We start from the raw sequence: 16,871 nt of genomic DNA, 5'->3' as shown, positions 1-16,871 counted from the left end.
ACTCACACATCTCCTCCCCGGGGGCCTGAGAACATGAACATCAGCGACAGTGTTCAGACATGGCCACCTTTTATTATGTACCAGGCACTGTATTCTGTCTCGAATTCATGTCCAAGAGAGAGCAAGTCCTGCCTGGGCCATGCTCCATCCTTGGCCTCAAGCCCGGCTTTCAATAGTCAACATGTTCCCAACAGCTTGTGACACAGAGAACATGGAGACGCTCACAAGAGCAGGGATGTGGATGAAGCTAGGATGCCTTCAAGGTTTAGAGCAACTGCGGGAGGGAAGGGAGCCAACGGTGGCCGCTGAAGGATGGGGCTCAGGAATGGCTTGGCTATAGAGCCCCTGCCTTGAATCCCCGTGAGGGCCTGGGGGCATGGCTCAGTGCGAGCCTGGCATGCAGAAGTCCCAGAGTCCCACTCCTAACACACAAAACAACAGTCGTTAGTGGCTCTCAGAGGGTTAATGTGGGAGCTGGGGGCACAAGTGCATCCTGCTTTTGCTGAGACGATAACAAGAAATGTCTGAAAGCCACAGGCCGCTCTCCATGCGCCACCCGCTGCCCTGCGAGACATCTGCCCTGCTCATAGGCCATCATCTCCTAGACACAGGCAGAGAGAGTTCCCCAGTGGTCCCCGGGACAAGGGGCATGCAGGGGTTAGAGGCGGCCATCAAGGTAAGGGGCTGGGCGGGGGGGGGAGTGGGGCAGGAGCACTGTTACCTTTTGACTCCATAGGCCATGTTGAGCAAATTGTCCAGCCTGTGGAGGCAGAAGCAGCTGTCAGCGTGGCCTGTGACCCACCCCTGTGATGTGACAGCCAGCCCTCCCCACCCCCACAGCCTTCGGCAGCCCCCCTCCCCCCTCCCCCGCGCCGCTCCCAGCCCGGCTGGACACCGCCTGGCACGGAACCTCACTCACTCGGGACTGCTTCTCAGCAGCCCGGCTGCTGCCCAGCCTGAATGGTCCTGTCCTGCTCCCCCGAGGCCTCTGTGGGCCCTGCCAGGAGGACCCAGGGGCTGAGATCTCTGGCTTAAGAGGAGGTGCTCATAAAGGTGGCAGTGCAGCCTCGGGGTTTTCTCCTGAGCCCACGGGAGGACGTGCAGCTCACACAGCCACCCCCAGAGCTACAAGGAGCTCCCTTTGACCTCCCGCTTGGGAGCAGCCAGGATCCCGGGTTCGAGTCTTCTTTTGGGCTTGTCCACTCTCTGTCTCAGGTGAAGAAATCTCGGTAAATGCCATGGTACAAGCTCTGTTCTACCCAGTTATCATGCAGGAAATGTGATCATGGCCAGCACACAGAAATGAGAGGAAATGTCTGGTGGTGGTGTTATCCACAAGGAGACTGAGGCACAGCGGGACCTATGTGTGTGTGTGGGAGAGAGAGACAGAGGAGAGAGAGAGAGACAAAGAGAGACAAGAAGAGAAAGACACAGTACACAGAGAGAGAGACAGATACGGAGATAAAGACAGACCGAGAGACGGAAGAGGACATACGGACAGACTAACTGGCACAGAGAAAGGTAAGGGAGAAAGGACAGACAGACACACACAGAAAAAAACAAACAGGGAGAAAATGGGAGACAGGATGTCCAGGTTGTTTTCTCATTTTTTGGGGGGGTTGGGGGCTGTTTTTTTTTTTTTTTTTGGTCAGTTTGACACAAACTAGGGTCAGCTAGGAAGAGGAACTTCAATTGAGAAAACGCTTCCATCACATTGGCCAGTGGGCAATTCTGTGGGGCATTTTCTTGACTGATGCCCACTGTGGGCGGTGCCACCTCTACGCAGGTGGGCCTGGGCTGTGAGGGAGAGCAGACTGAGCCATACGGGCAGTGAGCCAGTAAACGGTGCTCCTCCATGGTCTCGGCTTCAGTTCCTGCCTACGGGTTCCTGATTTCCCCTCACGGTGGACTGTTAGCTGTAAGATGAAATTAACCCCTTTCTCCTCACACTGTTGTAATCATGGCGCTTTTTACCACAGCAATAGAAACCATGACCAAGACACATGGGGGGTGGGGTGGGGAGGAAGAGACAGAGAGACAGAGACAGAGACAGAGAGCCACAGCTGGACTTCACTTGGCTGCCAACAGTAGTGGCCAGCATACCCTGAGCCCCTGTTCTCTGGACTGGGCACATGCCCTGACTTGTTCTGCTGGCAGGGTGTCCCTGGGTCCCCAGTCTGAGAAATAGGCTCAGGGAAATCGGCTGCAGGCTTGGGGCGCCTGGCCTGGGGTCCGGGGACTCTGGCTCACCGGAAGCGCTGTGTCTGATGATGCAGGGGCCCCGCGTAGCGCCGGGCAGAGGACTGGTACAGGTGGGTGAGCAGGGCCTGTCCCGTCTTCTGACTCGGGTTGTTGGCGAACTTGACGGTGATTGGCTCGGCTGCGCCCAGTGGTTTCTGTCCATTCAGTCCCTTGATGGCTTCCTCCGCCTCGATCCTCTTGTCAAAGCGGATGAATCCCACACCCCGAGAGACACCTGGCAGGGTGTGAGGGCATCGGACTCAGGTACTCTGTACCTTCTCGGGTGACTCTCCCTCCCCGGGACACCCTGGCCCAGGGCACCCTCTCTTCCTGGCGTTCTGACCTGTGGCCTGGTCCAGCAGGATTCTGGAAGTGATGATCCGACCATACTGGGAGAAGAGTTGTTCCATCTCCTTCTGGCTCATGGTCTTGGGGAGGCCGCTGACGTACAGGTTAGCATCCCGGATAGAGGCGGAACTGGGGCGCGCATAGGACACCTGGGCCGGGGATCAGAGGACAGTGAGGTTCAGAAAGGCCCCCCACCCCCACGAGTTCACTTAACAAGCCGCCCGGGGCTGGGGCTGGGTGGGTGGAGCGTGTCTTACAAGCAAGAAGCCTGGGTTCCATCCCCAGCACCACGCAGACAAGGTAATTCACACCTGTCATCCCAAGACCTGGCGGATGGAGGCGGAGGAGCCCAAGTTAAAAGCCATCTCTACTACACATTAAGTTCAAGTCTGGCCTGGGCCACGTGCTACCCCGTCTCAAAGAGCAAAGCAGGAGATGGAGGGGTGGTTCCAAAGGACTTGCTGCACAAGACTGAGTCCCCGAGCTAGACCTCCAGCACCCGCCTAAGAAAACACAACAAAGCCAAAACCAGCCAGGCAGGCCATGGCGATGTGCCTGCGTGGAAGCAGGAGAGAGTTTTCGACCTCGAACCAACGGTGGAAGAAGAAAACCGACTCCCAAAGCATCTTCTGACCCCACTCCCACATGGCAGCATGCGTGTGCCCCCCCATACAACTAGTAATAATTCTTTCTTTCTTTCTTTCTTTCTTTCTTTCTTTCTTTCTTTCTTTCTTTCTTTCTTTCTTTATTTATTTATTTTTGGTTTTTCGAGACAGGGTTTCTCTGTGTAGTTTTGGTGCCCGTCCTGGATCTTGCTCTGTAGCCCAGGCTGGCCTTGAACTCACAGAGATCTGCCTGGCTCTGCCTCCCAAATGCTGGGATTAAAGGTGTGTGCCACCACCGCCGGCAATAATTCATTTTTTATCTAAAACAAATGAGCTCCATGTTCTAGTGCACACCTGTCACCCCAGCTCCGGGAGGGGCTGCAGGGTAGTCCCTGGCTTCATGGCCAGCAAGTCTGAACTTATGGACCATGCCCAGTTCTGGGTCTCAAGAAAAGAAAAGGTTTGGGAGAGCCAGGAGTGATGTCACAGGCCTTTAATCCCAGAACTGGGGAGGCAGAGGTAAGTAGACCTCTGTGAGTCTGAGGCCAGCCTGGTCTACAGAGTGAGTCTGAGGATAGCCAGGGTTGTGTAGTTGAGACCTGGTGTCAGACAAAAACATATAAAACAAATAAACCAACACAGGCGGGGGCTGGGAAACGTCCTTTCTGCAAAGGACCCGCGTCGGCTCCCCAGACCCCGGTGCACAATTATCACCCCCTGAGCCCAAAGTGTTGTAGATACAAGGTTGTGCATGCCTTTTAGGGGTGGGGTGGGATGAGGTGGGTAGGAATTATCACCCCCTGGAAACTGTAACAAACTTACTTTTTTTAATCTTCGCAAACTGAAACCAAAGGGATCTGACTAGCACTAATGTTTTACAACTCTACATTTGTATTAAAAATAATAAAAACAAAAAATGCAGGGCCCACAAGAGGGCTCAGCAGGCAAAGGGGCTTGCGGCCAAACCTGTCCACCTGAGTTCAATCCTTGGGTCACACATGGCAGGAGGAGAGGACCAACTCCTGCAAGTTGTCCTCTGACCTCCGCATTCTCGTGCCTTAAGAGCTCACTCCCTGACCTGTGTGTCATACACACATATACATGTCAAATAAAATTTTAAATGTAATTAAAACAAAAGAAAAGCAGGGTGGGTGACAATTGAATATTTCAGACAAAAAAAATCAAAATGAAGAGACTGGCGCTCCCTGACCGGGCCTGCAGTTCAACACTTCCTCCTCCTTCCGAGCCTCGGCTACTGACCACACAGCTCCCGCGCTCACACTCCGTTCCACACGGCACCCAAAGGCGCCCTGAACACTAAAGCCAGTTTCTTGCCCCACAGAATTCTCCGTGGCTCCCTCCTTCCTTCCTCTGCCTTAAAGCTAAAGTCCTTTTAAGAAAAAAATGTCACCGTGTGGTGACCCAGTGTCAGCTCCAGCACTCGAGAAGCAGAACAGGTGAGTTTGAAGCCAGGACAGCCAGGGCTACATAGAGACCCTGTCCAATTTTTTTTTTTCTTTTTTTGGAGACAGGGTTTCTCTGTGTATCCCTGGCTGTCCTGGATCTCGCTCTGTAGCCCAGGCTGGCCTTGAATTCACACAGAGATCCACCTGCCTCTGCCTTCCCAGTGCTGGGATTAAAGGTGTGCGCCACCACCACCACCACCGCCTGGTGTTTACTTTTATTTTATGTGTATGAATGTTCTGCCTGCAGGTATGGGTGTGCATTGGGTGCATGTAGTACCCGCAGGGCCCAGAAAAGAGCACCAGCTTCCCTGGAACCGGAGTCACAGACAGTTATGACAGGCTCGGTGGGTGCTGGGAATTGAACCTTGGCTTCCTGGCAGATCAGCCAGTGCTCTTAACTGCTAAGCCATCTCTCGAGTTCCAAAAAATGAAAACAGCTCCAAATTACATTTGAGTGTGCACGTGTGTGTGCATGTGCCACGCTTAATTGCAGAGGACAGACAGCAGCTTAGGAAGGTAATTCTTGGCACCTTTCCCCATAAGCCACCTACCCAGCTACCCAGCCCAAGTGTGTGTGTGTGTGTGTGTGTGTGTGTGTGTGTGTGTGTGCGTGTGTGTGTGTGTGGTTTGAGGACTGACCCCAGGGACTTGCTCTACCACTAAACTACAGCTCCATCCTCCAGACTCCGTGCCCACAAGGCCTTGCATTCGGTCAGGTCTCCTCTCTGCTCTCACCCCCTCACTTCCCCATCATCACATCCTTTCTTTTACCCAAATGCACCAGGCCTGTCCAGCCTCAGGACTTGTGCACCTGCTGTTTTTGGTGCTGGAAAGTCTGTTCGTGCTGGCCTGGGCGGCTCGTGTCTGTAATAGCAACACTCTGGAGGATTCCATGGGATGACCGTCTGGGGCTCAAGGCCAGCTGAGTCACAGAACGAGATGGAGGCCCTGTCTCAACCCGCCCCACAGAAACGCTCTCTCCTTTTTCTGACAGTTCGAAGTTTGAAATGTCCTCTCCACCCTCCCCGATTCTCAGCTTTTTGTTTTTTTACATTAATTTATTTTTAGGGTTTGTGTGTGTGTGTGTGTGTGTGTGTGTGTGTGTGTGTGTGTGTGTGTTCTGCCTGTACCATGTGATCACATTTCAGTGATCCAACTCAGGGAATCAGGTTTGGCAGCAACCCACCGGACCCTCACTGGCCCTGCTGTGACCCCATCTCAAGGTGCTTGTCTGTGGCTTGTGGGCTGTGGCCATTTGGTGAGGCCATTCCATTTGTGTCATTGTAAGAACACATCTCAGCAACTCTGCAGCTGCTCACAAGTCCGCCGACTCAGCCATTCACAGCACGAGACACTGGCCGGTATTGTCAAGTGGGGGAAGAAAGTCTGTTTACAGAGTAGTATGGAACCCCGGCTCATTGTGTCTTCATCAATGTCCTGGAGACGCGGTGCAGAGGCCCCGCCCACAAGTGTCAATGGGGTGACCAGTCTCTGTGGTGGGAGGGTCGCGAGCACCCCTCCCCCTCCCTTCTGCTGTTTCTATTCAAACCTCTAAATCTGATGTAGACAGGGGCCATTGTAACGGGTCTGGCATTTGTTTGGGGAGATGCCTTGTGGAGCTGTATTGCTTCCTTACAAATAACTAATTAGGGGCCGCTGAGATGGGTGAGCAGGTAAAGGCGCTTGCCACCAAGCCTGATGACCTGAATTGGATCTCTCAGACTCACAGGGTGAAGGAGAGAACAGACTCCCAAAGCTGTCCTCTGGCTTACACACACACACACACACACACACACACACACTGAGTAAATGTAGTGAAATTCTTAAAAAGAAGTAACAATTAGGGCCGGGGCTGTCACTCAGGGAGCAAGTGAAGGCTACCTCCATCTTTCCCTGTGTGAGCGGGTGTGGTGGCGCACTGGAGGCGGAGGCAGGCACACCTCCCTGTGAGTTCCAGACCTGCTTGGTCTACACAGCATGCTTCCGGCCACCTGGAGCTATATAGTGAGAGCCTGTCTCAAAAATATTTCTTTACACACACACACACACACACACACAAATTTAAAAATTGCAACCGAGTGTTTGAGGTTTCCTAACTCTATCATGGCACCGTGAGAGTTTAGATGGTTTGTTTGTCGTCGTGGTTACTGTTTTTGAGACAGGGTCTCACTATACAGCCCTGGGGTGTCTGGAGCATCTGTGTACACTGGGCTGGCCTCCTGCTCACAGAGACCCAGAGTTCGGGGATTACAGGTGTGCAATACCACACCCAGCTCGGAACAGTGCGCTTTGGTCTCTCTATGGAGTTCTAGACAGCCTGGGAGTCACAGCAACCCTGCTGCCTCAGCCTTGAGTGATGAAATTACAGGCATGGGCCACTACACCCAGCCAGGGTAGCATCTTAGGTCTCAGGTCACGGAAGGTGCAGGGTAGATCTCCCCATCTTTCTTCTGTGTGTGTGGAGGTCGGAACCCACAATGCTACAGTGAGTAAGAGGAAGGGCAGCCAGTGTTGGTCTTCACTTTCTTCACCATGGACACTAGCACACCCGGCCTGGAAGCTTCCAGAGAGTCTCCTGTGTCCACTTCCCGCCTACAGTGCCCACAGCCGAGTCTGTGGTCACATGAGTTCCGGGATTTGAATTTAGGTCCTCACACTTTAACAGCAAGCACCTGACACACCTGTGCAACAGTTTCCTCCAAGACGGAAACATTCCAAAGCTCCTTAAGCAGGAAGGTTAGAAACTCAAACCAACTTCAGGAAGTCCCTGAAACCGACCAGATTCAGCAGGCCCCTCCCTGCTCGAGTAAGCAGTAAGAGCTGCGAGTCCCTCTGAGGCTTGCAGAAGGGATCGGCAAAGACGACTCTGAGGTTGAGGCCACCTGAGGCACCTGGGAAGGACGCTCTCCAACCTGTGCAGCTGCCTGCAGGCTGTGCAGTGTGCTCAGGTCCCCAGCTTTGTGAGATGTCACCCACGCTGGGGTGGGCCTTGGTGATGCCGCTGTCTTAGAGTCGTTTCTGCTCCTGTGAGTAACCCCTCACCCACACGCCTGTAAGTAACCCCAATAACACTCACTGGTTCACCAACTTGGACTTTGGTGGTGTCTGTACTTGGTCTGTCGTGGGCTCCCTATCTGGGGGGAGCAGACATGTGTGCTGTGTCTCCTCAGGACAAGTTTTGTCCCTCACCCTCACGGCCTCCAGAACAGGGACACAACCGAAGCAAAGATGAGCTGGGCCTGAGTGAGAGCGCAGTCCTGGCTATGGGCCGCAAGGCGGGCTGCAAGCTGAGAGGCCTGAGGGGAAGCTTCCAGGGAGGGAATCCCGGCAGAGCTGCCTTCTCCTGTGTGCTGTTGTGAGTGTGTGTCTGTGCTAAGACAGCAGTTACATGGTTCTCGCTCTGGTAGTGAGACATGCAAACAAGGCTGAGCCATCAGGATTAGCGTGTGTGTGGGAGGAATCCCAGGAGGGCAGGCTTCATCTGGAGGGATGCCTGCTTGATAAGGCGGAGGGCACTACAGGAATGTGTGGAGATCCCCTGAAAACAGTTAAAAGTTAGAGGAAAATCTGCAGTCTTTAAGATGAGTGCAGAGGAGCTAAGAGTGTCCGGCAGCCCAGCAGAGTTAGCCACTGTTGTGTGTAGTTCAAAATACACCTGAGCCTGAGATGGGGGCCTAGCAGGCGCTCGTCTGTGTAGAAAAGCCATCGCAACAAGGAAGGGAGGAGATGGCAGCATCCTCCGTGTTAGCCTTGGATCTGGCAAGTAAATTAGATAAAGGGGGATGAGAGAGAGGAGGTAAAAGTGATAGACGACACCCTGCAAGTCCAACCTTTAGTAGGAATGGGAAATCTGTGATCTGATGTCCAGATGGGGCCTTCAGTGATCCACTGTGAGAAATTAGTGTGACTGGACCACTCGGCGTTGGAACGTCTGACGTCAGGGAGAACAGAAGTGGTGGAGAACCTGGCTTTGTGAGGCTGTGGGACGCGGGAGTGGATGGGATCAGTCGGACTGCTGTGGAGGCAGAAGACTGAGTAATGCAGCTCCCCACCGCTCCTTTAGGCAGAGGCTGCACACCCTGACACAGTGTAAACAATCTCTGTCCAGGTCATCATAAACATCCGGGAATGGCGGGTAAGAGAGGAGGAAAGCCACTCCCGAGGAAGGAGTAAGAGAGCTGTGTGGGAACCCCAGTTCACTGGGTCAGATCGAAGTGTGATCACAGAAGAGGAAGGGAAACGTTGATCCTCGAGGCCGGCGTGGAGCTTTAGTGGCCTTGCTGAGCCCTTTGGCGGGGTAAGAGCTGGATAAAGTAGGAAAGGCTTTGGCAGATCTCAGTGACTTAGACCAGCATGTAAAGGAAGTTCATAAAGTAAAAACAACCACGAGGAGACAGTCAAAACGTAGAGCCGAGGAAGAGGTCTGTCTGGGTTACTCAGAGACACGTGGCAAGATTGTGGCCAGCTGAAGCTCCTGAGCAAAAGACTGACAGAAAGCCAAATCGTGTGCTGAGGAGCTTCCGGAAGTCTGTAAAGCCTGAGGAGCAGTTCACACAAGACAACCATGATGGAACACCACAGGTGAAGACGGCCAAGCCTGTCCTGGGGTGGGTAATTATCCCCCCCAGTGAACAGCCAGGTGTGGTGAATGGGGAGGCAACAGCCGCCCGGCCAACCCAGGGCCTGTCTGACCCAGGGAGCCTGTGGGTGCCTCGGGAAAGCTGGGCCACATTCACCTTTGGCCCTGAGTAGGTGTGAGCAGACTGAGGCAGGCCCGCTGACTTGGTCAGGGTGGAGAGATGTAGGGAGGCTCGTGAAGAGCTCTGGGATATGGAAACGTAATGGCTCAGAGAGAATGACTGGGGGTGACAGAGAGCTAATTAAGTTAGCGTCTCCTATCCATGCTGTGTGCCCAACCTTGATCTGTGGAGGAAGCAGCTGACAAATGGATGGAACCTTCTGGTGCTGCATGAGACCTTGATTGTGTTGACTTCACTATCTTCCTAGGTGTGAACTTCTGAGATCACCTGACACTTGGTGAGAACACACTCATGTTTCACCAAGGTTGTCTTTGTCACCCCACTGTTATGGGATGGGGGTTCGGGATGTTGCCTTGTCCTGCGTGGTTTCTGGAAAAGGCTTTGTTATACAGGTGGCATGGTGCCAACCTCTGAGGGCTTTGCAGATTTGGAAAGGTATCAGACAGACAGACAGACAGGTGCAATGGCCACTTACCTCACAACCCTATGGGGCTGGGTGAATTGAAAGGAAAAAAGAATCCTGAAGGACGCTCCCAGAGGCCATAGGTCACTGATGAAGCCTCAGTGCCAGGGGTGGGCTCTACCCCCCTGTAGTTGTTGGCCAGTGAGGTCCCACAAATGGTGAAGCCTTTGCTCCGTGTCGGTTGTAGGCCAGGACTAAAGGGTGACGCCCTGTTGCTGAAGACACCGCATGCGCATGCTCTGACTGTAGGACATGGAGACGCTAACTGGGACTGAACTGGAAACTCCCATCCTGCTCTCTGGCTTTTATAGGGTCAGGGGGGTCATGCAGGCTGCTGTCCCCAACATTCCTGCGTGGATGTGGACCCTGTGGGCTGAAATACTGACATGCCAGGCAGGATGTGCCTGATTGTGCAATAGTTGCTCAGCCATTATGGGTAAGACCAATTCAACTGGATTTAAGGTCCACTCCACAAGACAGAGTTCACATCTGGTACTGTAAACCGGACAAAACCCGGTGGCTGCTACGGAGGTCCTAGGTCCCAGTGGGGAATGACTTGTATGGTTTTTCTAGGTGGATGTCACGTGCCTGTCACACGCCTTCTAAACACGTGTCCTTACACCCACAGATCACTGCTGTCACCCTCAACTCATAACGACAAGCGACGGTTACAGTGGCAGGCGTGGTGGCCTGTTTCTTGACCACAGATGGACACCTACAGTCACCCCCACCAAGACTCAGAGATCACTGGGGAAGAGGGAACAGAAAGGCTGGAAGAGCTGGAGGAAGAGGTAGAGTACTTTGTAACAGTTTCTTCGGAGATTGAAATAGTCCATCCTACGATCCTACGGAAGCTCTTTAAGCAGGAAGGTAAATAACTCAAACTAGCATCAGGAAGTTCCTGAAACTGACCAGATTCAGCAGGCCCTTCCTGCTAGAGTAAGCAATAAGAGCTGAGAGATCCTCTGAGATTTTCAGAACAGAGCTGCAAAGAAGACCCTGGGGCCAGACCAGCTGCCTGGGAGAAGCAGAAACCAGGCGAGCTGCCTGGAAGAGGCTTAGACCAACTGAGGCACCTGGAAAGGACACTCTCCAAACAGGCCATGCTCATAATATCGGGCCCTCCAGAACAACAGTAAGAAAAGCGTCAGGTGCTAACCATGCACCAACCCCACAGCACAGCCCACAAACCTGGCACAGGCCGGACACACACACACACACACACACACACACACACACACACACACACACACCACACAAACATCTTGTTGCAACAGACTCATCCCGAGTGCACCCTGGAAGCCACAACAGGAATCGCAGTGTCACAAAGTGTCACAAAGCACATGTCACACTGACACCAGGTTCTACACACTCAAGAGTCATTTTGTCTGTTGCTGTTTGTCTTTGGAGACGGTCTCGTGGAGCCCAGGCCGTGAAACCAGCAATTCTCCTGAACTCCTGATCTTCTTGCTGCCAAGTCCAGAATGCCGGGATCCCAGGCTTCCTCCACCAGGCCCAGTGTGTGTGGTGCTGGAGAACCAACCAAGCAGGGCCTCCATGCATGCAGGGTGGGTGACACTTGCAGAAACTGAGCCCTCAATCTTATGCATGAGTATGTGTGCCTGTGTGGGCCAGGGGTCAACCTTAAGAGTCATTAGGAGGGAGCTGGAGAGATGGCTCAGCGGTTAAGAGCACTGGCTACTCTTCCAGAGGTCCTGAGTTCAATTCCCATCACCCACATGGTGACTCACAACCATCTGAAATGAGATCTGGTGTTCACTTCTGGTGGGCAGGCAGAACACTGTATACATAATAAATACATACATCTTTAAAAAAAGAGTCATTAGGAGCTGTCCACTTTTGAGATAGAGTGCCAGGGGCCTCACTGCCTCGCTCCAGCACTGGGGTTACCGGCAAAGGTCACCAAACCTGCCTTTATTTTTCTTTTCTTTTTTGACAGGGTCTTACTGTATAGCTCTGGTTGAGCTGGAACTTGCTATATAGTCCAGGCTGGCCCCAACTCACAAAGATCTGCCTGCTTCTACCTCCTGAGTCCTGGGATTAAAGTTATGAGCCACTATGCCTGGCTTGCTTATTAGGGTTCTGGGGATCAAACTTAGGTCTTCAAAGCAGTAAGAACAACTGAGCTATCTCTCCAGGCTCCGCCCCCAATCGTTTCTTCATGTCTGTGCTGCAGCTGGAACTCTACAGGCTGGGCAAGCAAGCACTCTACCACTGAGCCACACTGCCAGCCCCACACCTCAAACCTCAATTATCCAGACCCATCTCACAACAGTCACCTGCACAGGCACTGTGTCCCACACTAGGGTCACTTATTCACTGCCTGGCACACCCCTGCAGATCTACTGACAGTCACTGGGGCCACCCCCATGCCCCTGGGGCCTCTGGATCAAGCTGACCACAGAAAGACTCATCCAGTGGCACCATTTCCCTCCCCCACTCTGGGGAGAGGAAAAGATTCCTATACTTCTTTTCCCATGATACATTGGGGGCCAGATGGGCACCCTCAGCCTGGCCTCCCCAGGGGTCCTGGAGCAGATTTGAAGGGAGGAGTCCAAACACCCCCAGGCCAACTCAGAGAGGGGGGTTTCCATGGTGATTCTTCCCAAGGGAACTTGGGCTCACATGGTCCCAGCTGCAGCTGCTGAGAAGGGAGGCCATGGGGGAGGGGCAATGCAGGAAGGTGGGGGAGGGGCCGCTGCACCCCCCCCTCCCCAGTCCCTAATTAGATTCCAGATGGCAGATGGGCCCCACCCCCTCTTCCAGGACAAAGACAGGGAGGGGGTCTGCCCGTGGGGTCCTGGTCACTCTGTCCTATCTCCTGGGCCTGGCAGATTCCCTAAGTCTTCCAAAGAACATGGTAAGGACTTAATGTTGGCAGTACGTCCCCATCCAGGAGGAATGGTTCAGCTGGTAGAGGCAGTTGGTGCCAAGGCTGACCATCTGATCTGGATCCCTGGGACCCACATGGTGATTCCCACACTTTTCTCTAGTCTTCACACACACAGTGGCACACGTGTGCCCATGCACACATATGCACAGAATAGTAAAATAAAAATACAGGAATCTCTCACATTGATGGGTGAGGGAAGAGGCTCAGAGAAATAAAGCCACGTGACCAGTAAGGAAAAGAGGAGATGCGGGCAGGGCTCACGACACACACACACACACACACACACACACACACACTCACCTTGATGGTCTTTGTCTGCAGTTTGAGGCCGTTGAGGGTGTTGATGGCTTTGTCCGCATCATTGGGGTCAGAATAGTTCACAAACCCGTACCCCAGGCTCTGCCCTGTGGGAGGACCAGAAGAGTGACTTCCCTAGTCTGCCCGGGGTCCCCAACACACTTGCCACGCTCCAGCTTTGTCCCCATGCCAGTGTGTTCCCCAGAGAGCCACTTGGCGCCATCCATCCCGAGGTACCCCACCCAGGTCACACTTGTTTTTCCACGGCACTTCCTCCCTGCTTGCCACCCGAGGCCACGCACCTGTGATCTTGTCCCGGACCAACTTGCAGGATTCGATGTCCCCGATGCTGCCGAAGAGACTCTTGAACTCATCCTGGGTCATGTTCTGGGGTAGGTAGTTGACGATGAGGTTGGTCTTGCTGTCGTCAGTGGCTCCGTTTGTCCCAAGGAGTGGCCCGTTGGGCAGGGCCGGGCCAGCCGGCCCCCCCCCAACCTGAGACTCCATGGCCCCCAGTATCTGCTGGAGAAAACAGGTCGCACCCGCTCACCGCCCAGTTCCCATCACTGGAAAGAGGGGTTTGGGGATGAATTAGTCATGTCTAACATGGACTGAGTCAAGGGAGAGGGTAGTAATGGTTTTCATCGGGTTTTGTTTGTCTGTTGGTCTTTTTTTTCCCTTTCCTTTCTTTCTTGAGACAGGGTTTGTCTGTGTAGCCCTGGCTGTCCTAGAACTCACTCTGTAGCCCAGGCTGGCCTCGAACTCACAGAGATCCACCTGCCTCTGCCTCCCGAGTGCCAGCTGTATCCATCGTTGTCTTCTTTTAATGATCGACGGGAAGACAGCAGGTGAAGCTGTCACAGCAGGTCTGAAGACTGAGCTGTCTCCAGAACCGACGACGACTACATAAAGTTGTCCTGTGACCTGTGCACTACACGTGCACATAAAGCAAAATTTTAAAATGTAATCCGTTTTAAATTAAAAAAAAAAAAAAAAAGGGCTGGGCGGTGGTGGCGCACGCCTTTAATCCCAACACTGGGAGGCAGAGGCAGGCGGATCTCTGAGTTCCAGGTCAGCCTGGTCTACAGAACTAGCTCTAGGACTTCCATGGCTACACAGAGAAATCCTGTCTCAAAAACCCAAAATAAATAAAATAAAATAAAGTAAATGCTTTATGTGGCTAAGTACAAATGCTTTATAAGGCTAAGTACCTTACCTGTGTATAATGCCAGCACTGAAGAGGCCTGGGCTAAACAGTGGGACCTTGGCCCCCCCCCCTTTTTTTTTTTGACAGGGTTTCATGTAACCCAGGCTGGTCTCAAAACTTGCTATGTAGCCAAGGTCAACTTTGAACTCCTGAGTTTCCTGCCTCTACCTCCCAGGTGCTGGGATTACAGGCGTATGCCATCACACCCCAAAGCCTGTCTTAAAACCAAATCAAAAAAGGGTAGAAGGGCAGGGGATGTGCCTCGGTGGTGGGGCACTTGCCTAAGATGGGTGAGGATCTAAGTCACTCTCTAGCCCGGCCAACAAGCACGGTAAATTATGGTTTGGATAGGCTAGGGTGTACCCACAGAGATGTGTGTGCTGGGGCCTGGAGTGGCCGGGGTGGGAAGCGGTAGAACCTTGAAGAAGATCGGCCTAGGGGAGGTAATTAGGTCCCTGGCAGGGAGGTTTCCCTTGGAAGGGATTGACTGATGCTCTCCAGGGGCCCTGGCCGCTTCTCTCAAGACTGGGCTGTTTGGGACTGGGAAGTGATGCTCAGCAGGTAAGGGTTTGATTTCTTGCAGAGGACCAGTCTGTCAGGCGGCTCACAGCCACCTGTGACTCCAGTTTCAGGGAACCTGATGCCCTCTCTGGCTTCCAGAGGCACCAACGCTCACCTATGCATACACATGGACTACATAAAATAAAATCTTCAATAAATAGAGACACAGAGAGAGAGACAGAGAGATAGAGAGACTAGGTTCTTTTAGGGGACAGTGCTGGGTGGAGCCCAGGCCTAGGTGGGGCAGGGTGTCTTACAGAGCCACCCCAGCCCCTTTAGGTCTGTGCGGAAAGACCATCATCCCTGGGCCTGGCCTTTTGAGCACTGCAGTGCCCGCCCTTTCTTTCCTCCCCTTCAGAAGAAGGGGGTCAGCACATGCCACCAGGTCCTCCATTCCCACTTCTCTGCCACCCTGGGACCCAACCCAAGGGCCTCCCAGAGGGTGAACAGATGGGACCACCTGCTCTGGGGCTTCCAACCTCCAAAGCAAAGCTAAGACAACCTCTTTTGTAGCCCAACATGGTCGCTAGCCCATGTCTGTAGCACTGGGGAGGCTGACACAGGACAGTTGAGGTAGCTTTGTGGTCAGCTCAGGCTGCAGTGAGGCCTAACAAAAACAAGAGCGTCCTCCAGACACTTCCTTTCTGTCTAAACTTCAAGTCTTTACATTTAGTTGTTTAGTGCGTGCGTGTGTGTGTGTGTGTGTGTGTGTGTGTGTGTGTGTGTGTGCGCGCGCACACGCACGTATGCGTAGTGCACGTGCCACGGCACACACCTGGAGGTCGGAAGACAACTTGGGAGAGTCTGTTCTCTTTTTCAACAGGTGGGAGCCAGGGGTCAAACTCAGGTAGTTCGGGATTGGCAGCAAGCTCCTCCACCTGCAGAACCAGCTCGCGGGTCCCGCCTCTCTCTCTCTTTTACATTTAATTTTTTATTTGTTTTAATTTTATGTGCATTGGTGTTTGCCTGTGTGTACATCTGTGTGAGGGTGTCAGGATCCTCTGAAACTGGAGTCACAGACAGTTGTGGGCTACCATGTGGTGCTGGGAATTGAACCCGGGTCCTCTGGAAGAGCAGCCAGTGCCCTTAACCACCGAGTCATCTCTCCAGCCCCTCTCTTCTCTTTATAAACATTCAGCTTCAGGTATTTTGTTACAGCAAGAGAAAATAAGCAGTTACTTCAGATAAATAAGCGAATACCTAAAATCAGTCTGGGAATTTTCAGGATAAAAAAGGAACACTTTTCTTCATAAAAAAAGAAGTAGTCACAGCCTTCCTGGTGGTGTACATTTTTAATCCCAGAACTTAGGAGGCTAGCCTGGTCTACATATCAACTTCTAGGTTAGCCAGAGCTACACTGTGAGACCCTGTTTCAAAGACAGAGGGAAGAAAAGAAATCAAAATCAAACAAAAACAAAAAGTGGAAATTAACGATTTTAGTAGCTTTAAAGCCACAATCAGGCCCTTCTCTGATGTGATTTATTTTTCTTCTCCCACCAGAGATAACTCCCATCTCAAGGGTGTCGATATTTTTTCCTTCCTACATAATTTTCCTATTAGCCATTTAACCCTATAATCGCCCTGTGAGCTATTTTGGTTTGACTTTCTTTCTTCTCTTTCTTTTTTTTTTTTAAAATAAAACATAAAACATCTGCAAAGAATATGACATTTTAATTTCTTAATTTATAGACTGTATCTGTCACTTCTTTTGGTGGAGACTGGGAGCTCACTGCAAGGGTCCTTATTCCTGGTGTTAAAGAAATGCTCCAGCCTGGGCTACCAAGTGAGTTCCAGGAAAGGTGCAAAGCTACACAGAGAAACCCTGTCTCGGAAAACCAAAAAAAAAAAAAAAAAAAAAAAAAAGAGAAATGCTCAAAACCAAAAAGCTATGCAGGCTGTGGCGCTGGCGCCCACCTCTAATCCCAGCACTGGGAAGGCAGAGGCAGGAGGATCTCTGTGAGTTCAGTGTCGTTCTGGATGCCAGGGCTACGTAGTGAGACTCTGACTCC

The 16,871-nt window shown here is 52.5% G+C and overlaps 1 protein-coding gene across 3 annotated transcripts in view; it reads right to left on the bottom strand.

Moving 5' to 3' along the window:
- Positions 1-16,871, bottom strand: part of Elavl3 (ELAV like RNA binding protein 3) — a 36,282-nt gene that overhangs the window by 8,563 nt on the left and 10,848 nt on the right. For 2 of the 3 annotated variants that reach the window (XM_028872518.2, XM_028872520.2), the window contains exons 2-6: positions 13,397-13,616; positions 13,098-13,201; positions 2,585-2,738; positions 2,251-2,476; positions 722-760 (exon numbers count right to left, since the gene is read on the bottom strand). In XM_028872518.2, coding sequence (XP_028728351.1) covers positions 722-760; positions 2,251-2,476; positions 2,585-2,738; positions 13,098-13,201; positions 13,397-13,616 — 743 coding nt within the window. The remainder of the gene's footprint in view (positions 1-721; positions 761-2,250; positions 2,477-2,584; positions 2,739-13,097; positions 13,202-13,396; positions 13,617-16,871) is intronic. The other variant, XM_028872519.2, reaches the window with a different exon arrangement.

Source organism: Peromyscus leucopus, chromosome 7, assembly GCF_004664715.2.
Source record: "Peromyscus leucopus breed LL Stock chromosome 7, UCI_PerLeu_2.1, whole genome shotgun sequence".
NCBI lineage: Eukaryota > Metazoa > Chordata > Mammalia > Rodentia > Cricetidae > Peromyscus > Peromyscus leucopus.
The sequence above is the reverse complement of the archived record's forward strand: the minus strand, read 5'-3'. Positions and strand labels throughout refer to the sequence as shown.